This window comes from Vanessa tameamea, chromosome 27, assembly GCF_037043105.1.
Source record: "Vanessa tameamea isolate UH-Manoa-2023 chromosome 27, ilVanTame1 primary haplotype, whole genome shotgun sequence".
In the NCBI taxonomy this organism is placed as follows: Eukaryota; Metazoa; Arthropoda; class Insecta; order Lepidoptera; family Nymphalidae; genus Vanessa; species Vanessa tameamea.
Window position 1 is genome coordinate 7,675,397 of NC_087335.1, and position 27,995 is coordinate 7,703,391.

At 32.4% G+C, this 27,995-nt stretch overlaps 2 protein-coding genes across 4 annotated transcripts in view; both read left to right on the top strand.

The window, feature by feature from the left end:
- LOC113392053 (zinc finger protein 26-like) overlaps positions 1–27,995 on the top strand; it is a 257,766-nt gene that overhangs the window by 170,073 nt on the left and 59,698 nt on the right. The window lies entirely within an intron of this gene.
- Positions 1–27,995, top strand: part of LOC113391984 (protein stum) — a 49,559-nt gene that overhangs the window by 10,193 nt on the left and 11,371 nt on the right. For all 3 annotated transcript variants that reach the window (XM_026628153.2, XM_064219278.1, XM_064219279.1), the window contains exons 2-3: positions 25,175–25,302; positions 25,499–27,794. In XM_026628153.2, the coding sequence (XP_026483938.2) occupies positions 25,175–25,302; positions 25,499–27,794 (2,424 nt within the window). The remainder of the gene's footprint in view (positions 1–25,174; positions 25,303–25,498; positions 27,795–27,995) is intronic.

Below are 27,995 nucleotides of genomic sequence, written 5' to 3' on the forward strand. Positions count from 1 at the left end.
TACCAATCAGTGCATGATTTTTCAAGAAATAATCTGAAGATTTCAATTATTTCTTCTTCTTTTACGATACTAAACCTTGTACATTCTTTTTCAAATACTTCCATCCACTGGTGTGCATTCGAACTTTTACCATCCATTTTCCAATCACAAACTTGTCAGCTAAATTTTTAATACTTTGTTTTTCTTTGTCTTGTTGACTTTTAACAAATGTTTCCAAAATTTTCACTATGGGATCTTCTGAACACCTTTTACTACCAATAGTCATTTGTTCTTGGGTAGTTTCCTCTAAAAATTGATCCTGAAACATCATGTTTCCATCCTCATCAAAATATGTTTGTAGTATATCCTGTGTTGTTTTTATCCAAACACTTCTAGTTTGATATCTTTTCTTTAATGTATTTTTCACGGTAAAGAAGGTTTTCGAGGTTTGGATATGTTTGTGAAGTGATACTGCTTGATATTCTTCAGGCATAACGAAAACTTTTCCATCTTTTGTGGCAATTGCGGTTATGGCGATATAGTTTGACTTTCCGTCTATTGATGGTTTAATTTCAAATGTAAACTTCAACGACTCCATTTTTTTACAATAAATGTCGTTTTATAAGATTTTTTCTTGTATTCTTTTTATTAGGACGACACAGTTAATGAAACACAATTGAGTTTCTCTGTAAAAAGAGATTTATTTATTTAATTTTACAATAAGAAAGAATAAAATAAAATTTTGTATTTACCTACGAATTTTTACAAAAATAATATTTACATACCTGTAAAAAGAGAAACGACATTTAATGTTTATTGATTAACAATGTCTGTTCCTAAATCACAAGATACTTTATACTTTACTTTATACAATTACGAGATTGATAATATTTTTCATAATTATATTTTTTATAATTTAGTTGTCATGTCACTGCGCGTTCGATGACGGTTGATGCGCGGAATTCAAATTAAAGAATAATACATTTTTTCTTTACATACATTATATGTTACTTTATTATATTAAATATATTTCACGCAATAATTGCAGATAAAATGAAAATTTGTATATTTGTACTGTTAAGTAACGTTTAAGTCCATAACTTAGGCATTAGTTTTGTAATAACATTTTGTGATTTTGATTCGTTGGTCAAAATTGTTCACGCTCTGTATAAGATATTTCGTAACGACATAAGACGGTATGCGAAACCAAGACAGCTATCGTCAAATTAAATTTTTATAATCGAAATATATTTGCCAATTTCAAATTAATTTATTCAAAAACGTTCTTTTAGTTTTAAATATTCGTTTTGCGTATTATTGTTCGGTTACTTTACTACAATTTAGTTATTTATTCGGAAATATATTTGATTTGATATAAGTTTTTATGGCGGCTTACGATGACTAAATTATAAGAGATACTTATATGAAACCGAAGTACCATTAAAACGTATATCTTAAACAAATTTATTCAATTATATTTGTTTCTTAAATTATTCAAAAATAAACGTGTTTTACTCCTTGATCTGTTTCTGCTAAAGAGACAGGTCGCAAACAATCAGAAACGAAGATAATTATATTGAATGATGGTACACATTCGCGTGTATTCACTGAATTTGACACTGTTCATATAAAAGACAACTACATTATTTGTCTCTTACGCCATTTTAGTATTATATTAATTTACTGTCTCTATTTTTCTCTATATATAAGAAGAGATACAAAGTATTTGACAGTAGAGTATGAAGGGAACCATGGGGAAACAAATGCCGTCTGCCTTTTTAAATAGAATAGTTGGAGCATAAGATAAATAGTTATAAACACAAATAAGACGTATTTGTTAATTCTTGTGGGTTTTATGAAATGAAAAACTTTCCAGTAATTAGTACACTCAATTTATAATATTGAGACAGCGTAAAGTTAATCCAGGAATTATTTAAAACGAATGCGCTCCTTTGGCGCGTCCCACCCACTTTTTAATCGGAAGTCCAATCCACTAATATCATATATACTACTATTCCAATACACTAGTATCAATTATTAATCGGAAGTCAGTTTACGAACTAGTAAAGTTAAATCATTGTTTACAACGTAATTTAATAATATGATGAATAACTAAATTATTAATAATGATTTATAGACATAATAACGTATCGTTAAAAAGGTAAATATCATAGGGTTATTATACGCCACAAAAGGTAGTATGTGCTACTTATTAACACATAACAAAATCTCTACTAAGTACCACTAGCGCAGATAAAAACCTAGGCCATCTTTCTCCTGTACTGGGACACCTAGGCTCATAAGACCGCAATAAATGGTTGGTTACAATCAGTTCTTTGATAACAAAGTAACATATCATAGTATCATGACGACCTCCGTGGTCGAGTAGTGTGTACACCGGTTTTCATGGGTACGCCACTCCGAGGTCCCGGGTTCGATTCCCGGCCGAGTCGATGTAGAAAAACTTCATTAGTTTTCTATGTTGTCTTGGGTCTGGGTATTTGTGGTACCGTCGTTACTTCTGATGTCCATAACACAAGTGCTTTAGCTACTTACATTGGGATCAGAGTAATGTATGTGATGTTGTCCAATATTTATTTATATATTTATTTATTTATATATTTAACATATCCGATACCGCAAGATATTACACAAGGTAAATTATAAGGTACAAGTTAATAAATTACATATGACAAAAAATATATACAGAAAAAAAAAATGTTTACAAATCATGACCGCGTGGAACGATGGCGCGGATTGCGATTCTCTTGAGGTTAAACTAAACCAGACCTCCTGTCAGTGAAAGCGAAGATGTATTTTTAGTTTAAGTTTGATAAGATGCTCCAACGCGAGTTGGTGGATCCGTTCTTCTCTTTTCATAAGGCGACATTTTACTTTTTATCATTTTGATTTCTCAAAAGGATGATCGTGGAACCAATACATTTGTTAAATATGTTTAGTTTTTTCCATCAAAATACCGGAAAATACAGACAATTGTCTAACTATAGTTTAAGTTGAGGTAATAACGCTTAACTTTTTTTCTTGGACAAAAAAACGTAATGACATTGTTTTTTAACTGACCTTACCAAGGCCTGCGGTTACGTCTCAGTGGCGTTTAATTGTGTATTCTTATTGATATTGTTCTGCGGTCAGTACAACAAAATGCTTATTATATTGTTAATTTTACTTGGTGCTAGGACTTTGTGCAAACCCGTCTGGTATAATATCTGATGAGTTGGTGGTATCTACGTACCACCAACTCATCATATATTCTACCGCCAGACAACAATACTCAGTATTGTTGTGTTTCGGTTTGAAGGCTCACCCTTCAGCCATTGTAACTACAGATAAAATAATAATAATAAATAAATATTAAATATTGGACAACATCACATACATTACTCTGATCCCAATGTAAGTAGCTAAAGCACTTGTGTTATGGAAAATCAGAAGTAACGACGGTACCACATACACCCAGACCCAAGACAACATAGAAAACTAATGAACTTTTTCTACATCGGCTCGGCCGGGAATCGAACCCGGGACCTCGGAGTGGCGTACCCATGAAAACCGGTGTACACATTACCCGACCACGGAGGTCGTAAAATAAAAGGGACATAACATCTTAGTTCCCAAGGTTGATGGCGCATTGGCGATGCATGGTTAATATTTTTTACAACGTCCATCAGTAAACCATCAAATAAATATATATTAAAGTTAAACTTGAAATGATAATGGAAATTAGCTGCGTACAAAATGTTATTTACAAAATAGATCACGTAATTTGAGTTCGGCTATGATCGGCGCGAAACCGTACATTTTCGCGGGCAACCATCTGTCACAGAGACGGTTGACATGCACACGCGCACAACGTCGAGTTTCGAAATAAGATCGTTATAGTTTTATGAAACAATAGATATTATTATGATTGATATCTGAACATCGTAATAAATGCAACAATTTAAGATTTGAATCTATGAAAGACTGAGCGGAAAAAATCTGTTGATGTTAATTTATGGTAGAAATAAATCGGTTTTAAGGTTATTTACGAAAAGGCAAAGCCTACATACACTACTTTTATTTATAATTTTCTTAATTATTTACTTTTAAATATTTCTTAAAAAAACAATTAGTAAATAGGGCATATTACTCGTTACGTGGTTAGAACGCGTGCATCTTAACCGATGATTTCGGGTTCCAGCCCAGGCAAGCACCACTGAAGTTTCATGTCATTAATTTGTGTTTATATTTCATCTCGTGCTCGGCGGTGAAAGAAAACATCGTGAAACCTGCATGTGTCTAATTTCTGAGATTAAATTCTGCCACATGTGCATTCTACCGTTGGAGCAGCGTAGTGGAATATGCTCCAAACCTTCTCCTCAAAAAGGAGAGGAGGCCTTAGCCCAGCAGTGGGAAATTTACAAGCTTGTTAATGTAATGTTATATTATATAGTCATTAAAAAAGCTTGGAGTTGGTTCTTCTTGAATTTCAGATAGGATATAATAATAAAATTTTATGTGATTTGATTGCCAAAACCTTGTATTTCAAATGATACCCATATTAAATAGTAAGAACAGACCAGACACGACCAGATTTTCGAGGCACGGGAATGTATACACTTCCAAACTCTGGATTGCTCTCATCGCTAGCCTAGTAACCATTAGGCTGATGAGGTCTAAAATTGTTAAATGAATGGTATGATAATACTTGTATTGCACAAAGCAAAGATCTCGGTAACTATTTTCAAACAATATTTCTTATAAGACATACTATTATGTCGTTGAAACTGAATACAGGTAGCTGTGCGTGACGTCATTATATAAATGACAGTACTGCGTTTCTCTTATAATACATATTTAATGAAATACATGAATAAGCAACTATAGGAATACGAAAAACTAAATTGACAAAATATTCATACGTACACAGATATAATTAAGTATTGAAACTAAATAATTTTAAAATGTGAATTTTCTATGTATTATTTAAATGTTTGTATGTTTGAATGATTGTTACAAAATCAACAAACGTTCAGACGTATTCTAAGACATAAAAGTCGATTTCGTCGTCCATTGTGACTATTAATAAGTGTAAAGCTTCAATATTTAATAAAAAAATATATAATAATGAATAAAAAACATTGAACCGAATTTGAAATATGACGCAGAGTATGTATAGTCCGATTTTAAATAATCTTTTAACGTTAGATAGCCTGCTTATTGAGAAAGGTGGACTATATAATAAACACCTTCAACAGTACTGCTCCCGTGGAGTAGACATTCACTGTGGAACGTGGAGCCGTGAAACTGCGTGAAACATGCAGTTAATAAATTTACATTGAGCATGAAAAAATAGTACTTATGATATGGTACCCAAATCTCAAGATTAGTTATTATAATTCAATAGCGTATGACAGGACAGATACGTTTTTATTCATTCGACCTCGTAGTACAATGTGAAGGCAATCTCAGGCGACCGCAACCGCAGAGAGATCAACATCTTGACGTGCTTTCCGGAAATGCATGTTACTGGGTTGCTGAGGTTTTTGACAAACCTAGTAAATAGTTTTTATTGGCCTGATATGGAATTTTAACCTAAGTATTAAATGATATACAAAAGAGGATATAATTATTAAAATAACTAACAGTATTTAAAACGGGATATTTACCATGTTACGTGTACGAAACTCGTGAACAAGACATTCGTAGATAATGTCGAAATATCGAGCTCCACCAAATAAAAATAAAAAACATGGTAAATATCCCGTTTTAAATACTGTTAGTAATAAAAATAACCATGTTAATTTAAAATCTTATATTAAAATAACTGTCTAAAATCTTTGGTTCTAATTAATATGTAGTTTGAACACATAATTAGATTAAATCAGTTTCTCATAATTCAATTATTTTGTTACAAATAATAAATTAATTATGAAAATATTTAAGTACAAACCAAAAATACCACACAAATTCCGTCCACGCGGTAAAAACGGCACTTTCCTATTTTTTTCCAGAAATTCCTTATCAGAACTTCTTGCATAGTTAAGTAAATAAGCATTAAATTAGCTTAGCAAATACCTAGTGCATTAAAACGAACTCATGTAAACTTTGAGTAATTAGATATCTAATATCAATCAAACTGTCTACTATCAACATTACAGCTATTCTCTAAGAATGAACTCGAAAGTCAACGCAGAACAAGATCTTTAAATGACTATAATTATTGTAACGTTTAAAGGAGATATTTATATAACCATATATATTTTGTAATAAATATAATAAAATTGGAATTACTGTCCGTAATATTAAAATTGTATGCCTATGTATACAAGGTACATATACCGAAACATTATTTTTTTCAATTTTTGTCTGTCTGTCTGTTTGTTCCGGCTAATCTCTGGAACGGCTGAACCGATTTTGACGGCCTTTTTTTTTAATTCGAACGCGCACGAATTCGCAGCCACAGCTATTAAGTAAATATGCTTTAAAAAAGACTTTTCTGAATCACCCTAACGTTTGGTTCACCCCGATATGATATATAGGTTCTTGACTTTTCGAATATAGAGATGACATTATTGGACCCTTCTGTTTTTAAGCAATTAAACCACGTAGCAGTAAAAAGTGTCAACCCGAACTACTCAGGGGGTTTTTCGGATATAGCAATATATCATCACGCTACTACCCACGGGGGTTTAATTCAGTTGTTCTTAATAATATATTTTTTGATTTCTGTTACCTTACAATACGACCCTTAAGGGTGAAATAATACGACTTTTTTGGCTCGAATTTGATTTATAATTTGTTTCTCAGAGTATTATTTGAAGTCAGTTTTTAATTTTATTCAATTTATACATATGAATTATGGAGTTGGAGAATTCGTATGTTTAAACTTTTAATCTCAACTGCCTTGTGAGGCCGTAGAACACAGGTCATCAGTTCATTTCAAATTATTATGTCATAAACCAACTCTTCTAAGGCTTTGTAAAGCGGGTCGTCGACCTTGTGCTACCTACACGTCCTAGCGAACCGATCGTATATGGTGAAAACGAATTGACAACATGAATGAATCATCATATTAATGGTTATAAAAATATGGAATACAGATAAAATTAGTTTTTTTTTTTTAATCAAAAATGTCAATGGTAATATGGGGCCTGCCTTAAAAAACGTAACTTTTATTAGTTTCGGTCTGTGGGTTCTCGTCTGTCTTCTCAGACTAAATAATATTATTGTTTATTTTTTATAAATGAAAAATATATTTTTATGGCAATGGCAATTTACTAAAATTATAAATTTTCAAGGAATATTTCAAATATTTTTATTAAATTTCAGGTTTTTTTTATAAAAAGCCCCTTTTAAGTTATGTAATTGCCTCGATTGAGAATTTGTTTATAAATAGCGCCAAACACATACGGACCAGTTTTGAAATGACACATCACACACACCTACTAACTTAATTTACTAATTAGCGATAATTGCAAAGTCGGTAATCATCATGTTATGAAGAATAACATCACGCATACGTATGTATATAGTTTAAAACTCCAGTGATAAAACAAAAGGCTGGTGGAGCCTGCGGAACATCATAGTGAATCAACAAAAACGAATACAGATTTTTTTTTTTATGGCATTGGTTGGCGGAATCAAAAGCGATTGCAGATTCTCGGTAGAACGAAAGGACGTGTGTTTTTGACAATACGTCAAAATTACAATTGAAATCTTTAATGATTAGATTAGATTAGATTACAAATTACCACACAAACTAAAAACATGTCCTTTCTCAATATTTAACAGTAATTTTAACGTTCCACTATTGGACTTTGTCCTCCTTCCCTCTTAAGAGGGTTGGAATTTACACCTCCAAGCTACTCCAATTGAATACATATTCTCATTTACCTTTAACGCTAAACATAACAGATCAAACACAAAATAAAACAACGAATGACAATACTGCTTAGTTGGATCCGAGCTGTTGACTTAAAAAAAAGAAAAAGTATAAAGACGAACTCAGTAGCTACAGTTTTCCGACAAAACGAGTAACTACCGAGTTTTTGTCGTTTCCTTTCGGTGGAATCAATATTCCGGTTTATTTGTAAAATAGCGATTCATAAGTGCTCATTAAAGCCTACTTGATAAAAGTATATTTTGATTTTCATTTTGATTTATACATACATATTTCTTAAGCTTTGTTGTCTAATCGTTTGCATATATGTAAACAATTGCATACAATTAATTATTATTAATCAATACCCACTCTCGTAACCCACCTGAGCATTCAAAATACCTACACGAGTCAAAAATGAACACTTGTGTAATTCGCACGATGAACTAAGAGTACCGTAGAAATAACACGAACGACTCGAGTATTCTGCAATCGTGAACGACGATCATAATCTGTGCATACATATAATAAAATTGGAGTGTCTGTTTGTAATATTAAAATAACCGCTTTTTACTAAATGCATATGTTGTATTGTATACACGGTACATACGAGTATACCAAAATAACATCTTTTACAATTTTTCTCTGTCTGTTTGTTCCTAATCTCTGGCTGGATCGATTTTGACGGGACTTTCACAGGCAGATAGCTGATGTAATAAGGAGTAACTTAGACTACAGCAATATTGTTTTTGTTAAATTCAAACGCGTATGAAGTCGCAGGCACAGTTAGTATAACATAACATAATCAGCCTGTAAATTTCCCACTGCTGGGCTAAGGCCTCCTCGCCCGTTGAGGAGAAGGTATGGAGCATATTCCACCACGCTGCTCCAATGCGGGTTAGTATGCAAATATAATTGTAATGTAAGCAGACAGCAGGCATTGGCAAACATATTACTTGACTGTTTTCGAAAGTAATAGATTCCCTCTGTTCATCTTCACGGTGATCACTTTTAGGTAACTTTATTTGCGTTCATCGGCCGAAGATTTCAAACCAATCAATTTTAGTGCGCTTGATTTATCTTTAAGCGGCGGTGAACGAAAATATCGTAAATAAACCTGTTTGTATCTGAGAAAAATCTGCCATTCTTGTATCCACTAGACCGCATTAGATAAGTGTGGGGGAATATTCTTTTGTCCTTAAAAGTAGACCAGCAATAGGTTTTTACATGCGGTTGCTTACTGAGATGAGAGTGTAATACCTACCCAGATGGGCTAGCACAAAGCCCTACCACCAAATTCCTAAGTAGTACTAATACTATCACATAGTGCTATATCAGGGCTATATCTTATATCAGTTGTATGTCTTGAAATATTAAGACTAGGATAAAATAACTCCGATAGCATTTCCAAGCGTCTCTCGTTCTGAGGTCTTGCATGCAGCAAAACGATTAATGCAGTATTGTCTAGTTCAAAATTGCCAATCAAGATGTCGTCCATCCACGCAAAACAACCGTGCGAATAATTACAATTGTAATCACTTTTAAATGTCTCTTTATAACACTGACAACTGATTATTATTAGTATAAAATTATAAGTATTAACTTTCTATTTCAATGATATCATATGACAGGTTTTGTTTTGACTTAATTTTATTGTAAATTGCAAGTCACTCATTGGGCGCCAAAATGAAGAAACCTTTTTAAATGAAAATTGGAGTTTGTCGATGACAATTTATTTTTGTTTGCGATTTCTTTTTTTTTTAATACAGCCGTACACCGCTGTCTAACCGGTGCTGTAACCAGTAACTTCTTTCCACTCTGCAATTAATTATTTACTAAATTGTAACAATTTAGTAAATTGCCTCTTTATTTTTTTGCACATCTACATCTAGAGCTCTTCAAATTGTGACCATAACCGATGTTTTTTGTGCAGCTATCGTCCTATCAGCACTGAGACAAAAATCGGCTTACGTTATTAATATATAAGATGTACATACATCAAAATTATTGTTTATTCAAGTAGGATTTGATAAGAACATTTTAATTCGTATAATTTTTCACAGGGCCTTAGAAATAGTTCCTCTAAATATCATCAACCTCCATTAGCGTCTCTGTGATGCGTTCACAAATACGGACAATATAAACAAACTTTGTTTTAGCGTTGTATACAGATTGCAAACAAGTTTTTATTTAAAAAAAAAAATACATTAACATATAAAATATATTAATATTTAATTGTTTTAACCATATTCTTTATCATTGTTCTTGCGTGAAGGTTTCCGACGTCATTAGTATGAAGTCGTATCGGTTAATAAAAGCAAGCAAATGCCGAGTATTTGCTAGTATTATTAAAAACGTTACTCCTTATAATTATTAAAACAGACTATAAAACGGTTTACTGACTCTCCACTTTTATTATTATTATTATTTTTAGTCTTTTACGACTACGTTACATTCTTATCGACGAGTTTAATTAAATACTTATCTTATATTAAGAATAACTGAATTCGTTGCCGGTTTTTTTTGGTAGAATCTACATTCCGAACCGGTGGTAGCGTCACTAAGTATAGTTTTGTAAAATAACGATTCAAAAGTGCTTGTAAAAGCCTAGTTAAGTAAAGTATATTTTGATTTTGATTTTATTTTCTAAGCAGTGATTCAAGGGGTAAATGCTGTTAGCATTCTTGACACCATTCCAAGGGGTTCATGGTTCATATAGTAGCTATGTTTATATATGAGTGTATGTACTTAATCCGTAATAATGCTAATCAAAATTCAACTGGTTATTAACATTTGAAGCATTGGTTTATGTATTGTTTATTTATTTATTTAATGCCCCGACATTATTCTGATTTACATATAATAATGAGAACATTTTAATCAGCAGCTGTTTAAGGATATCAAACCTCTTTATTACAAAGTTCATTGACTTTCAAATTACTCGAAGTAATTGATTAACATTGCTATAAATTCTAAAATCAAATAAAAGATCTTGTCTCGGAAATCAATCTCCCTAAAAATGATCATCAAATATGTTCTTTCAAAGAAAAGAAAAATAGACTTAATATAATGCATGTGAATATTAATTAGATTTATCAAGTCCAATTAAAAGTTAACAAGAATTTAAACGTTTCAAATTGAAAATAGTTTACCGTTTTAATAATGCCGAATAATAACGTGTGCAAGTATTATTAATTAAACTCTTTATTATTAATTAATCTTTAAAAAAGGAACTAAAATTTTGTAAGGTTTATTTAGGAATATAATTAGTAAATATTATTCTATATTTAAAATTTTAATTTATAGTTCTAATATCCTTTTTTTTAAATGTTCTAACTAATATAATAATTTAACCAACTTTGTATATAAGTTATATGTATTGGTCGTTGTACAAGTGTAAGGTAAGTATAAGATTCTTTATGAGTTCCCTGAATGAATAAGATCTTTACAAAGGTACCCTGAAAATAAATCTACTAACAATATAAATAATTCCTCTCGTTTTGGATATTGTCAAAACTTTACATAGCCTTCTTCTACGAAGCTTTACGTGAAATTGTATTTTTTTACCTAATGAAACCACTAGGATATGGGATTTTATCAATACTTTAAAGGTAATCAAACGCTCCGATGTATGTTGGTGGATATACAAAAGACAGATTTTCATCCCACACAATAAACAGACTTTCTCTTGATGTTATCATTCACCGTCACTGCGAATTGAATTAATAACACGAGATTAAATTAAAAAACAAAATGAAAACCAGAAGTCTTCGCTCAATATTCAAGCGTTTCAACCACTGGACCATCTCTGCTCTTTCAAGCACTAATCAGATCATCATAAACTACGAATATAACTCATGTGTTTGACGTCAATTACTTTGATATACAACTGGTTTAAATACAATCTTATTTTTCTTAAGATGAAGGTGATTTACACGAATACAGAGCTGATACTTTGTTGTTAAAGTCATCGTAGAACGTCGTATATTTATGTACTAGTTTTCGCCCTCGGTTTCACTTGCGTATTAGGGGTTGGATTGTCAAATATTATTGACACAATATCTTTATAAATTATAACCTATATGTTATTCTGGTGTATAAGCTATATTATTGTAAAGTATTATTAAAATCCATTCAGTAGTTTTTGCGTGAAAGAGTAACAAACGTCCATACATACAAACTTTCGCCTTTATAATATTTGTAAGAATTCAAGCGATTTTCTTTTAGCTCTTCTATATTATGGACCACAGACAGCTCTTGATATAATATATTTTGATATAGTACAACACTTTTCCCTTGGTAGTATATCTTTGTGCAAGCAGATCTGGGTAGGTACCATCGATTCATATTATATTTATATTGTTATGCTCTGGTTTGAAAGGTGAGTGAGCCTGTGTAATTACTGCCAAGGGACATATCATCTCAGTTCCGAAGGTAGAAGGTGTGTTGCCTGTCTAAGGAATTGTTTAAATTTCTCACGACGCCAGTGTCAATGGGCTATGTTGAATACTTATCAGGTATTTGCCCGTCCGTCTACCTATGCAATAAGAAATAAATAAATGAACTATTCCACTTCAATACTTATATCCACTTTATGCCATTCCTTTGTAAATAAGTAATGAATATCATAGACAATTCTAGATTTTGTCCAATGACAACGCGTCAATTCAGTGTCAAAATTGTTTATTTTGATTTATTCCTCTTATAGTTGAGAAGCCAGATTTCCCAGTGGTTAGAACGTTTGCATCTTAACCGATGACAGCGGATTCAAACCCAAGCAAGCACCACTGAATTTTCATGTGCTTAATTTGTATTTATAATTCATCTCATGCTGGTAGTGGTAAATTACAAAATAACACACCGGTATAAGTCGATGTCGAGCTTTTAAATAAACATTTCTCTTCCTCTTGTATCCTGGATAATGCCGATAAAGACCGCACGCTTAATATTATTTCCTCGTTGCCAACTTCAAAATTCCCACCGTTTTCACTCTCCTCTATCACCGAATGTGATGTTAAGAAGACCATATTATCTGTGTCCTCGAATGCCATTGGCACTGGCTGCATAAGCCGTAAGATGATCATTCCTATCCTAGGTATTGTTGCTCCCATCTTAGTGCACATCCTAAATCATTCAATCTCTAGTAGCACATTTCCTGATGCTTGGAAGGATGCTCAAATTATACCTATTCCTAAAAAACCGAATCCTATCAACTATTCAGATTTCCGTCCGATTTCTATGCTTCCCTTTCTATCAAAAAATCTTAGAAAACAATGTTTTTCAACAGTTAAACACGTTTCCGTGAAGGTCAATCCGGTTTCTGTGAAGGTCATAGTACGGTCTCGGCCCTTGTCAAGGTTACTGATGACATTCGTGCAGCCATGGATAATGAAAAACTCACAATTTTGATCCTTTTGGATTTCAGCAACGCATTTAACTGTGTTGACCATGACCTCCTTTAGGGTCTGCTAGGTACTAACGACTTATCTCCATCAGTGATTGGTTGGTTTCAGAGCTACCTCAAGGGCCGGCGACATCGTATACGCCTTAATGAGATTCAGGTGTTCCTCAAGGTGGCATCTTATCTCCCTTATTCTTTGCAATTTTTATTAATTCCATCTCCTCTTGCATTTCTTCTCACTATCATATGTAGGCAGACGATATCCAGATCTATCGTCATGCATCGCTTAAAGATATTCCTGCTGCTATTAATGACATTCATGATGATCTTGTCTCAATTTCTAATTGGAGTAAACGATACGGACTTAACATTAACCCTAACAAATCTCAGGCTATTATAATCGGTAGCCCTGGCATGATCACGAAGGTTGATTACCATCAGACTATTGAATTTACCATCAGTAGAATACAACGGCTACAGAATACCATACTGTTCCACCGTCAAAGACCTTGGTGTCTATTTAGATCAGTCATTATCGTGGTCAGTACAAATTAAAGAGGTCAGTAGAAAATTATTTGCTACACTGAGTTCATTACGACGTCTCCAATCTGTTCTCCCAATTCCTACTAAAATGATGCTAGCAAACTCTCTCCTCTTATCTGTTCTAGATTATGCAGATGCTAGTTATCCTGATCTGACTGAGGACCAACTTGACAAGCTTGAGCGACTTCAAAATATTGCTATCCGGTTCATATTTTACCTGCGAAAGTATAACCATGTTTCTGAATATCGTTCAAGGCTCCAGTGGCTTCCTATACGTTTTCGCCGGAACCTGCATATTCTTTCTCTTCTGTACAGTACTCTATTCAACTCTAACTCTCCTTCCTATTTAAAGGTACAGTTTGAATTTCTAGGAGGCTCTTCCTTATTAAGACCGTCGCGGAAGCTTATGCTTCAAATATCTGTACATAAAACATTTTTTTTCAAAAACTCCTTCACTGTAAAAGCCATAAAGTTATGGAATGCACTTCCGAAAAATATACAAAGATCAGAATAGATCAATATATTTAAAAAATCTATTAAAAATTACAATCTAAATAATAATTTAGACGACTTTACTTAATTTACATGTACAGTTTTTCTCTAGCATTTTATATATATAGGTATTTTTAGTATATAATAGTAATATTTATCATTTTTTATATTTGTATTAAGTATAAGTATTAGTGTGTAACATTTCTATGTAAGTTTATTGGCTTTTTTTAGTTTAAATTCAATGAATCTCTCTTCGTTTGGGTTGTCTGGAAGACATGGCTAATTAGCTATAAGGCCGCCCATTGTACAATACATTAAATTTATACTATTTTAATTTTAAGATTTTGTAATTTGTGTTTATGGTGTACAATAAAGAACAAATAAACAAATAAATAAAAAGATTTAATTGGAAATGAAATGAAATGCCGAATTAAAATTCGAAAATGTAGTCATTAATATCAAAACAAATAACAAATATAATTTTGTTACAAATTAGCGATTGCGTAATAAGGTATGTTGTATTTTGTAAAAGAAACGATAAAATAATTACGCGCCATTCCGTTTTGTTCTGTTATTTCGTAGCTAGAAAGCGTAGCATGTCAGTTGTGTTCAGTGGCTGTTGAGCACTGGCCGCTAACGGTGGCGTCGGCTATCATGTACCCATTAAAAACATTCTCTCAGCTAAATCTATACTAATAAAAATGCGAAAGTAACTCCGTCCGACTATATGTTGCTCCATCACTCACACACTCAACCGAATTTGATAAAATTTATCACGAAGCAAGCTTGAACTGCAAAGAATATATGACGACCAATCCCTACAACGCGAGCGAATCCGCGGGTAGACAACTATTATGCACCAGAATGTACACATGACTTTGATTATGGCGATCATGACTTCCTAAACGATTTCCGTCACAAAAGCCATTCTCAACGGTGACTTGCTAACTGCGCAGGGTATTTTAGTGCACAAGCGTGTAGGTAACCTCGGGTACACTCGGTGAACCCTCACTAGTGGTGCAGGACCAACGTTATTACATGCTTTTCGAAAAACGAGAGGAAGCACTGTCACTGGCACTGGCAATTATTAGTGTGGAGAAATCTGGAGTTCGATCCCCAAACTAGTTTATTTAACTTTGTTATATTAATATGCATTGTTCATTTTCTATTGCTATATTATTGCAGAAAATATTTTAATGATAGTCATTTATTTATTTACTAAGAAATTATCTATTATTCAGTTCAATGATGTCTATTACATTCAAATTATTATTTATTTACCAACCGATGTAAATAAGAAATTAAGTCAAATTCATAAAAAAACGTAAGGAATTAATTCAAGTCAAAAAACGATAAAATCAAAATCTTCACGATTTTATTTTAGTAATACATTCATATTTTTTTAAAGACTCTTAAAGTCAATCCCTCGATGTCTTTTGATAAGTTGTTAAACAGTCGCATGGCACCTTTAGAAGTTTATTTTCTCTGTATATGATTGTTGTTTAAATCTGAGAATATATTTATAAATAACACAATATCCATCAAAACCTTGGATCAATCAACTTGAATTATTTAGATGTACTAAATACGTATTGGATTAGTTAAAGACTATCAGAGATTCGAGCGAGTACTGTAATTACACAGCATTCAATTAGCGAGTAGGCGCCGATCATTTGATTATGATGAAGGTCTTTCGCTATGTTATACAATTATAAACGATAAATTCACTTAAGTACAAGCAATCTTTACTTAACTAACTTTGCCATGTATAAAATATAAATAAAGCATTATATATATAGTTGAATGTTAGCATATATCACCATGAAAGTTTACATATGTATGTTTTTTCAGTGAGGTGTTATAAAAAGCTGTATATATACTTTTTATAAATGTTAAATCCAAAAAATCCTCAATTAAGAATAAAAAAATATCTTTTCTGTTTCTCTCTGCTTCATTATTTTTTATAAGTATTGGACAACATCACATACATAACTCTGATCCCAATTTAAGTAGCTAATGCACTTGTGTTACGGAAAATCAGAAGTAACGACGGTACCACAAACACCCAGACCCAAGACAACATAGAAAACTAATATTCTATTATACATTTTCATGTAACATTATTTAAACTTATTTATTGTAATTGTTTTAATTTACACATTATTCTTAATATCAATTTTATTTCATTGTCCGTTATTTAATACAAAATTCACAACGAAAGCAACGTGCTGTGTCCCACGACACCACTCGTCTCTTTCCCAGGACACGTACTCACCAAAACATATTTCATCGAAACCTCCAAAGTCGTACGACGAGAAAAATTACGAAGACACTGGAATTGTATATACAAAGGTCTTTTTGTATCAATTCAACAATGTATATTTAAATGTGCATTGAACACAAATATATTTGACGTAGGCTTTCAATTAAAGAAAACAAACCCAAGGTTACAGTAATCACTATTTCATACTCATCCCGCGCGTCGATGAATCATTCCCATCATCTGTTACGAGACGCCTACATCCCTACAACTATTGTTCGATTACACAACAAATTATAATTTATTTAACGATTCAATGCAGGCGATAATGTCTATTGATATTAGCATAACGACTTTCATTTATAAACAAACTAGCGACCCGCCCCGGCTTCGTACGGTTGCAATGCTGATAGTAAATATACTACAAAATGTCTTTATATACCTACAACCTTCACAGCTTTTTTGTCATTAGACAATAAAATAACAATAAAATAAAATAAAAATCTGTGATATCTTTGCAACTTCGAAAGCGCAAAAAATGTGTTTATTTACGACACCTCTAAAATTATCAATGTTCTCTACTATATTGTGTATCTATTATACATATAAAACTTCCCCTTGAATCAATCTATCTATTAAAAAAAATCGTATCAAAATCCGTTGCGCAGTTTTAAAGATCTAAGCACACATAAGGACAGACAGCGGTAAGCGACTCTGTTTTATACTATGTAATGATCTCATTACATCTCTACACAATTATTGTTGTAGGTGTTCACTAGGTAGCATAACAATCGATATTCCAGGATTACTTATTACTGTATACAGTGGTGAATTTAAACGGTGGGGTTGAGAAGCTTAATCCCACACAAACCTCAGAGTTCTTCTGTGACAAATCTTAAAGTGAACTTGATATTATAACTATTTATCGCCCGCGATTGGGCCTTTAGTCGTTGGTCGTCAGGTGGTCAGGTGTTACGCATACAAAGTAGCCTATGTCCTTGGAGTACAATCTTGCTTTATACCAGATTTCATCAAATTCGGTACAGTAATAGGCCGCGAAAAAGTACCAGACAGACAGAGTTACTTTCGTGTTTGTAATATTAGTATAGATTAAATTATACAGCAAGAATTACACTAGACAAAATAAAATGTGTGCTATTTTAGTATTTACTTTGCTAAAACGTCAATCTTTCAACTGTCACGTTATTGCAATCGTATCGAATGGCCCCTGGATTGACTGTTGATGACATTGACTGTATACAATACGTGGGCTTTAAATCTTGTTATATTTTATTGAATGTAATTCTTAATCTTCTGGTTATAAGATATAATTTTATTATATGCCCATGATCGTGTTTTGGAAGAGATAGCATATTGGTTAAATATTATAAGTAGGTAACGTTGATCATTTACTATGTTCAAATGTCCAAAATTATTTAGTCAAATAATAAAAAATATTAATATATTTTTTATAGAAACGTTTTTTTTTAATTTGATCTCAAAAATGAAACTTGCACCAATTTTATTTATCATGTCATCGGTGGCTGTCACTTAACATCGGATGAGCCTGCCCGTTTGCCACCTATGCCATAAACAAGGCTGCTCAAGTTACACATGTGATAGAATATCTTATGATACTCGTATGAGATGGTTAAAGGATTTGAGAAAGGATTTGGATGGATATAGAGGTAGGACGCCCAAAGAAACGATGGACGGATTGTGTGATAGACATGGGCAGAAAGAATGTTACTTGTGAGGTGACGTCCAACAAAGAAGTATGGAAGAAAAAGACATGCTGCGCCGACCCCAAGCAAAATTGGGATAAGGGCAGGAGGATGATGACTCGTATGAGATGAATTATAAATAAAAATTAAGCAATCATGTACATAGTTCAATACTCGACCGGATTTCGAATTTGGAACCCGAGAAGTATAAAGACAGGCGTCATTATCCAAAAAGTATTCCAATATTATAGTACTAAGCAAATATTTTTACACAATTACTAACGGAATTTTTATTACCGGTTCTTCTCAGGTGGTAGTTTTTATTTGACAATTACCAAATCGTGATCTATGTTATAGGACCGCATCGGATCGGTATCATTAAAAAATATAAAATTTGACGTAGTATTGGACAATTGGTATTTTTGCGAGAAAACCTAGAGAATTTAGATATTGAATAACGAAAATTCGAATATCGAAAAGTATGAATTAATCTTTTTACTCACACGCTTGAAATTTACCTTCTGAAGTAAATTGTATTTATTTACCTTAACTGATCTAATAAATATTGACTGATATAAATAAGGATCTAGCGCCAAGTTGATGCTCTTAACAACAAGAAAAATGTCGTCTACGATTCATCAATTTACCATATTCGTGTTAGAATACGTTTTACGGTGAAGGTATCTTATTACACTTAGAGCAATTACGGCCATGGCTAATTATAACGTTTCCCAGAAAGTACTGATTGACTTAAAACATAAGTAACAGCGATTTAACTGGCTATGAAAACATCCCAAAGATTTGTAAATTAATATATTCGTCCTCACAAGTGTAAGAATCTTTACAGCTCATTACACCATTCTGATTCATTGCGAATTGATGGATCATTACTATGAATATATTTATCAATAGAGTTACAGGACAATTCTAAACATATATATATTAGAGGAAATAAATTAGTATTTTTTATTCGTGGCATGTGCTACTCACGTGATTAACTGGAATAATTGATTAACACTGGTTTATACTAATAATTGAAACAAACAATTTCATAATTTAGAATACGATATTTAACAAACACAAACTAAATTCTTCTGCTTCTCGACTGCAATGAGTCAGTAACCCCATTGTGGGGCAATGTATACGGTTTAACAAGACCCCAGAAAGCTTCAAAATAAATTCTTCTTTCTTCAAGCTTCTAGCTGACTGAGATATTTTCACCGGTTCTTCTCAGGTGGTTTTCATCTAACAATAAATAAGTACCTAATTATAATGCTCCCTTATTGACTAAAAGATTTTGATTTGACTTGATTGTAGACCACATAGTCATTGTATATTTTGTGATATTACCTATTCATCAAGGATTCTTTTTTTTTTAATTGAAAAATCGTATTTTTCTACATAACTTATTTACACATTTAAATATTTAATTATTACTATATTACTTAATTCTATCTTCGACAGGAAAGCTTATATGCGAAAAATAAATATGTTATGTTAAGCTGTATCATATACAGGGTTATTGGTAATTCGACGTATTCCCGTTAGGAGGTGATAGGGGTGACTATTTGCGATAATTTTAACCCCCATATGCATACTGCAAAAGTGAACCATTTTTGAGTTATCGCGTTTTTTAGATTTTTTCAAAATAAGTCAAAAATGCAACTTCAAAAATTTATTTAAAAAAAAGTATCAATTAAAATCTACTTTTTTCTTCTGATTTATAAAAACGATTAAACACTGGATATTTTTCAATATTTAAACAATAATTATAAGTCCAAATTTAAAAATTCGAGACGGAAAACGATTTTATTTCAATATTTTTTTCCCTCAAATATGCCTGAAAAACAAAAAAAAACATTATGAAACTTGTTCTGCAGATTATTTTGAAAACATAATCGTTTACTTAGCTTTCCGAAAATGTATAAAAACTAGGAATTTATTTCAAAGCAACCGAAATAAAATGATCAGAAAGGACGCTGGTGGAAATTCGTATTCGAACATGACCGAATTCGTACAATAAAGGTCGCTCTTTAAAATTCCCACAAAATTGATTTAATATAATAACCAATGTGAAAAAACTTACTTATTTACTTAACTTACTTAATACAAATTTAAAATAAAATTATATACATACATAAACAGTTCAGTAGCTAAGTTACAATTAAGATATTTTGTAATTTAGCCTAGTTCTTGCTCGAAGTGACTTCCCCTATTGCGAACGCAAAGTCGCATGCATGGGGGGGTTAAAATTATCGCAAATAGTCACCCCTATCACCTCCTAACGGGAATACGTCGAATTACCAATAACCCTGTATAATATACAAACACTTAGTTTAACTATACATGCATATATATATGAATTCCTCACAACCCACTCCGCTAGTTCCTATAACCTATACCAACTCTTATAAGCAGCGACGCATAAATTGCGAGAGTGTCCATACGACAACGGTTACCCATAATGCTATGGTTTCTTTTACTGTATCGTTACGTAAGCATTTTAAAAATTCGACGTACGAGTTTTTGTGGCAAATAAACTCGCTGTTGGCTTCGCAAGGTCTATATATTCGATATTCGTTACAAGCAAGACAATTCGAAGGTCTAATGAGCTGTGATGCGCTCGCCTTATTTTTCTGAAAATAATATCGTAGTAATAGAAAAAGTTTCTAAATAATGGGGATATCATCTCCACTGAATTGTCAAAAATGCCAATCACGACCGAGACCAGTGAACTGCGCAGGAGATAGCAATGTGCAAGAGTGTGTCCGGTAACTCACGAGCACTCTCTATGCACTGACTGACATTATTTTCAAAGCACGGGATTGCCTTCACTTGGGTATTATAGGCTTGACAAAAATCCAATAACATTTAATTGATCCGATCCGGGGTTTAATCCGAATCCCTCAGCATCTGCAACCTATTAACCTAGCCACTTGATCAACGAGGTAATTAAACATGTAAATATTGATAAATATAATCCTAATGGTCGTATTTTAGACACTATTATAGTACAGAAGTTTATACCCAAAGTGCTATAGTCAAATGGAATCCAGCATAATATTCATTTTTTTTGTATCATAACTTGCAATACAAACTCTAGATATGAATCATACATATCTAATAATAATAAAGATAGTTTTATGAATGAATAAAATATTAAACAGTTTACAAATAACAGATCCGATAAATCTAACAATAACAATTATTATAAAACAAATATATATTCATATAGTATTAATTATTATATTAATATACACATTTTTTTCCTTCTGGCATGGTTATGTTAATTATACACACTTATACAATATATGCACAGACAACATTACATTTAAAAACATACTGTACATGTTTACAATTAGATATATATAATACTATGAAATTCACCCCTGGCACGTCATTCGTTAAATTTAAAGCCAACACAACCAATTATATAATACTATTATATACTAAAATCTTCAAAATATGTTCCATCTTCTAGTATAAATTATATGTGTATTGGTTCAGTAATTATTTTAGTAAGGCATTACAAATTACTTAAATTATTATATTACTATTGAAGACAGAGAATTTAAATATATTATAAATGATCAGAATAACTTTACACTTTAATCACGTTAAATAGAACAGGAAATATATTAAATATATATTAATAAATTACATAACACAAAAATAGATCTAAGCGTATTTGTGAATAAAAAAAAAAACGAAAATTGAACCATTTTCAAGTTTCGACAAATAAATTGTTACGGCGTCACGTCAAGGTTTTTTCTTGACTTTAATTAAGGCCACGAAATAATATTCAAGTATATTCTTTCGTATTAAAAATCTATAAAACATTTATTATTACTTATTAATGTACATTTTTATAAATATTATATAAAGCCTTTTTACAATATGTAGCCTGTAAGGCATATGACCTTTTCCGATACACAATGTTTTTTTTTTTTTATATTGTAGTGTAGTTTAATTTATTCCTTCCATTATTATTTTTATTATATTATTGTTTAGTATTGGCTATTTAATAGGAAATAATTATTTGTATAATACACGGACATATTAAAGTTAAACTAGAAATAAATAATTGTAATTCCTACTAATAATATATAAAAATATAATCTAGTTTTTTTTATTTAGGCCTTAAGTTAGGAAAAATGATTTCATCTTTAAGTATTCAAAGATCTGTGATTGACAAATAATATTACTCAACAAATCTCTATATTGTTGTATTTGAAAAATCCACGAACGCTTTAATAGTGTAAAAAAGTTAGTATTTCTTACTTGGCCACTGACAGGCAAAAGTAACATTAGGAGGAATATCTGGACGCCTGTCTTCTTAAACATAAAATAAAAGGGATTATGTGATAAAATATTTAATATAATTAAATTCGTCTGTACTTATATAGTCGTTAGTCGTACTAGTTCATATAATTAACCTATTTCTGTAAGTATGCACACTAGTTAAACATTCAAGGCTATTTTTGGTTCAATTTAACTGCCTGTTCCAATTTCTGAAGCAGTTCATAAAAAAAGCGGCCAAGTGCGAGTCGAACTCGCCCATGCAGGGTTCCGTAGCAGCAAGTAACAAGGTTTATGTTTATGAATTTATATGTTTTTTTTTTTATATTTGAGTTGGTTGAATGGAAGGTTTTCGATTTATGACGTATTAAAAAAAAACTACTTACTAGATCTCGTTCAAACCAGTTTCAATTGGGGAACCCCAAAATTTATTATTTTTTTCAATTTTTGTGTAAAAATCCAAATGCGGTTCACAGAATACATCTACTTACCAAGTTTCAAAAGTATAGTTCTTATAGTTTCGAAAAAAAGTGGCTGTGACATACGGACGGACAGACAAACAGACATGACGAATCTATAACGATTCCGTTTTTTGCCATTTGGCTACGGAACCCTAAAAACGGACTTAAGAGGGTTTTTATTATAGCGAAATTCGCTAACTTGTTTCGTTAAGTTGTTTGATAGCGAATTCACATTATAATTCTTACTAAAATTTAACAATATTTTTCAAAATACTCAAAAAAATTATCAAAATATTATTCAATTTGGTGATTTTTCTATTTAGGTGTAGACCGAAATCACCCCTAGTTACCTTTGCTCACAGACGTTGGCACTTTTAAAAGTGTAAGCCGATCCAACTCACTTCATGACTTATTATATAAATTACAAAAAAAGGTCCGATATGATATTCTAGCATATGACACTTGATACCATTTGACATCTCTATTGCTGAACGGGATATACGGCTATACGGGTGTTGTTGTTATATGGACACCTAAATTAAGTTTATATCTTATTTGGAGGAGAATAGAAACTTTTGCATGGGTTTGCATTTGAAGTATGATTTTTTAAAATAAAAACATACTTTCCAAAATATGTCTTAAATTTAAGTTTTATGGTTGGTTTCATCTCAAAAACTATTTATATCAAAAATGTTTCCGTCGTTTACATTTCTTTTGATGTAACATAATGTACAGATTATGACAATAAATCCAAAAGATTTATAGTATTCTAAAAATACAATGCATTACCAAAGCAAATTTTTAATAAAAAATCCTAATTCAAAAATAAAATTTAACCATATTGTAAAGATCACTTTGATTACATACTAACCTAATCTTATTTTATAAGACACTACAGCTTTTATATATATATATATATATTATATTACATATATATATATATATTATACTATATTTATATTTACTATATCTATAGATAGTATGTTAACTATATTTATCTTGTAAGCGAACTTACTTCTTCTGCGAAATAAATTCTTTAAACCATGAAATGCAACATATGCCGGATAAAAACCAAGTAATGTATCATTATTTATATATTATGTATTATGTATATTTATGTATATAATTGTTTTTGATAATTAGTAAAAAAAAGATGATCATAATATTTAAATTCCAAATATAAAACTTCGCCTTAGCGATGTTCGAAATGGAACCCGTTAAGCCCACTTACAAACGAAGGTCAGTAGTGAGTTACACACTTTTTGAATTAGGTTACATGAGGGTGAGAATGCGGGGTCAGTTAATAATGTTGCTCGATTGTAATGAAATTATTATTTACTACGGTACATGTTGCATAATCAGCTTAAGTTAATTTAAATACATATATATGTTAAAATTTTAATGACAAATACATTTTGTGTTAAGAAATCTCTCAGATATAGTCATTTTTTACATTTTTACATTAACAGCCTGTAAATTTCCCACTGCTGGGCTAAGGCCTCCTCTCCCTTTGAGGAGAAGGTTTGGAGCATATACTACCACACTGCTCCAATGCGGTTTGGTAGAATACACATGTGGCAGAATTCCGTTTCACAAATTAGACACATGCAGGTTTCCTCACGATGTTTTCCTTCACCGCCGAGTACGAGATGAATTATAAACACAAATTAAACACATGAAAATTCAGTGGTGCTTGCCTGGGTTGGAACCCGAAATCATCGGCTAAGATGCACGCGTTCTAACCACTGGGCCATCTCGACTCAGATATAGTCAGCCCGCGGTAATTAATACTCTCATCCACTCTTCATGAACCTTACAATGAATTTATTTCTTCTTCAAATCAGCTTGTATAGTTACTAAAATTATATCTTTTATAGTATCTGAAATTGTGTGAAATGTCAAAATGTGATATGCGAAAATGACACGCGTGTCAAAATGGTGTGTAACCGTCGCGGTCGGTTGTCAACATTTCAGGTGTGAGATATTGCTTAAGCATTTCTGCAATGAAACTATATTCAAAGTCAAGAAATGGGCCCGGTTTTTATACGTTTCCTAATAAAATCAAAATGTAATCTAGACTTAGCACGGCGCACCATATCTACCTAATCCAATACCTTTATTTTTACCTTCCAGAGTGGTGTCCACGTCAAAGCGAAAAGGTGAAACATCTTTTGCGATCATCGCCGAACCTTCTTCTCGCCCCACCAGCCCCAAGTCGCTTCCAGTTGAGATCCGGCCTGGCAGAGTCTCACCATTTAAAGGTTCGTTTTATAAAGTAGACGAATTAGTTTCAATTTGCAATTAAATATCTGTACCGATTGAGTGTGTAATTGATTCACTAAATGATCTGAATAAAAATATATATAACACTTTTCTCATTATTATTACGTTTTGTGTTGATTAATAATACAATATATCACGTAAACAAAAACGACTTAATCCAAACTATCTTTTTAGGTCGAGGCTTTAGAGAAGAGACTTCAAGACACAATACACCAAAAACTTCAGCTGCCAATTCCCGATCGAATTCTCCTTCAAGAAGACGAACGAACTCATTATCACGAATCGATAAGATGGCAACGACGGCCACTATGCTACCGCCACCACCTGCGCATAGACCGCCAAGAGACTTCCTCAAAGAAAATATGGAGGAAATTAGGGAACTAAGTGAATTAAACAGAGAAAAAAATGAAGCTGAAGCAGAAAAAAAGAAAAGGGATGAAGAAATTGCTTTACTGAAAGAAATGGGTATATTAGATAAAAAGGGAGAGGTCAACAGTGGAGTTAATTCGAGGTCTAATTCACGGAGCAATTCACCACCTAAAATAAATATGAGATCCAGATCAAACTCACCGTCAGCGATATTACATTATGAAAATATACCAAGAGGAAGTTCTGAGTATCTTAACAAAGATGATGGAGCTCCAAAACCTGTAACACATAGGTCTCGATTAAGATCAATATCAAAGTCTCAACCTCAATCAAATAATGGATCACCGAAAAATTCCAAAATACCAAAGCGACAGAACTCCATCTCCCCGTCCAGAAGCAATTCAAGACAATCTTTAGACAGAAATTTAAATCGCAATCAAAGATATATGTCTAACAGCACTAGCAGTATACATGAAACAATAAGGATAGGAAGTCAAGTTCATGATAAAAGAACAAGTCAAAGCACTCAGCATCTGAGTATTTCTCCATCGCATATAAAAGGCAAGCCACCGATTTCACCTGGAAAGAGCGGACCGCCGCCTTCGAATAAATCAATTAATCCGAAAAGGTTATCTCCCATAGTCGGTACACCAAGCAAAAGTCCGATTGAAGATACCAAGCCTGGATCCGCCAAAGCACCAACTAGAACTACTCCAGCAGCTCGAAAGACTGCGAAGACGGCTGGTGCTACACCTGCTACCTCTAGATTAAATTCTAGACAACCTAGCAGTACTACCAGTCGGGATCCCAGTCCAGACAAAAGAAAAGGGCCAGTTAAAAGTGTTACAAAACCTAGTAATGGTACTGTAAAGCCAATATCAAGGACCACAAGTACTCGAACAACACAAAAACCTCCTGTGTCAAATAAAGTAGAACCTAAAAAACCAGTTAGTCGAACAAACAGTGTAAAAAATTTAAGCAGAGTACCAAGTTCAAAGACGCTTAACGATAAACCTCCTTTAAGTAGGCAAGCTAGTAAAAAGGATCTTTCAGAAAAGTCTAAATCAACGAGTAAAATAAATGAAACAGGTACTAAGAAAAGTACTGTGGAAAAAAAAATATCAAGAAAGACTGACGAGATTAAAAATGTAGAAATTGTAAAAAAACAGAAGAAAGCTGAAGAAAATACGGCAGATGCAAATGTTGGTGAGGAGATTATAAAACATGATAACGGAACCCAATACGATAAATTGACAAACGAAAAGGGTGAACTTGTAATTCTGACTAAGAAAAATATTGTTTCTATGACTACAGCGGCAATCACATCTCAACCTTTAGAAGTTGTCACAACAGTAACCAATCAACTACCGACGACTTTTGAAAAGGCTAGAGAAAAAGGAATATTTGATAGTTTGAATTCAAAAGATTCTTTAGTAGATAAAGAAGAAGAAAAAGAAATAGAAGATAAAACAGACAAAGAAGAAAAAAAGCCAGTAAAGTCTAAAACAAATCAAGAAAGAACAATTTTTACTGAAGATCATGTAAGACTTAGACCATTGCAACCGCCCTACAACAACCCACAAGTAGAGAGAGTTAAGCAAAAGATTGACAGTATATTGAAAGAGCCTGAAATATCTACAGAAAATATTCTTGCCGCTGCTAAAGCAAAGGAAGCAAAAGAGGTTGCCGAAAAAGCAAGAAGCGCTTCAAGAGACGTCAAAACCAATCTTCAAAAACAAGCTTTTGATAAATTATCCGAAGCCCAGGACAAAATTAAGAAATCTGAAGAAATGAGTTCGGAAATTCGTACAGAAGCGGCGAAAATCGTTGACAGCATTATGACACCTGTCGAAGAACCAAAAGATATAATAGAAAAATCAAAAGATATAAAGACTATAGAACCAATTGTGACAGTGGTTAATGAGAAGAAAAATGCGGTAAAAACTGAAATAGTTGAGAAAATAAATGAAACTTTGGTACAAGGTGGACCTGAATTGGAAGTTCTTAGTTCAAATCTCTCAACACCTGGTGCAGAGAACATGACGTTACACAGTAAAGCAGCCAAAGGAAGTGCATCTGACAAGTCTCATAGTAATGGAGGGTAAGTTCTATCATCAAACTATTTTTTTTAATCATTAGAGTCATTAAATATAGAGGTCGGTCAAAGAGTTAATTTTATGATGACCTTCCAACCCAATTCTGCCTACGGCCATCACAATTTCGCTGATGACGAAGGAGATGGTGCAAAAGTGTGTGCACTATCGAATTCAGATACACTATATTACCTAATGGACTGTGGTAT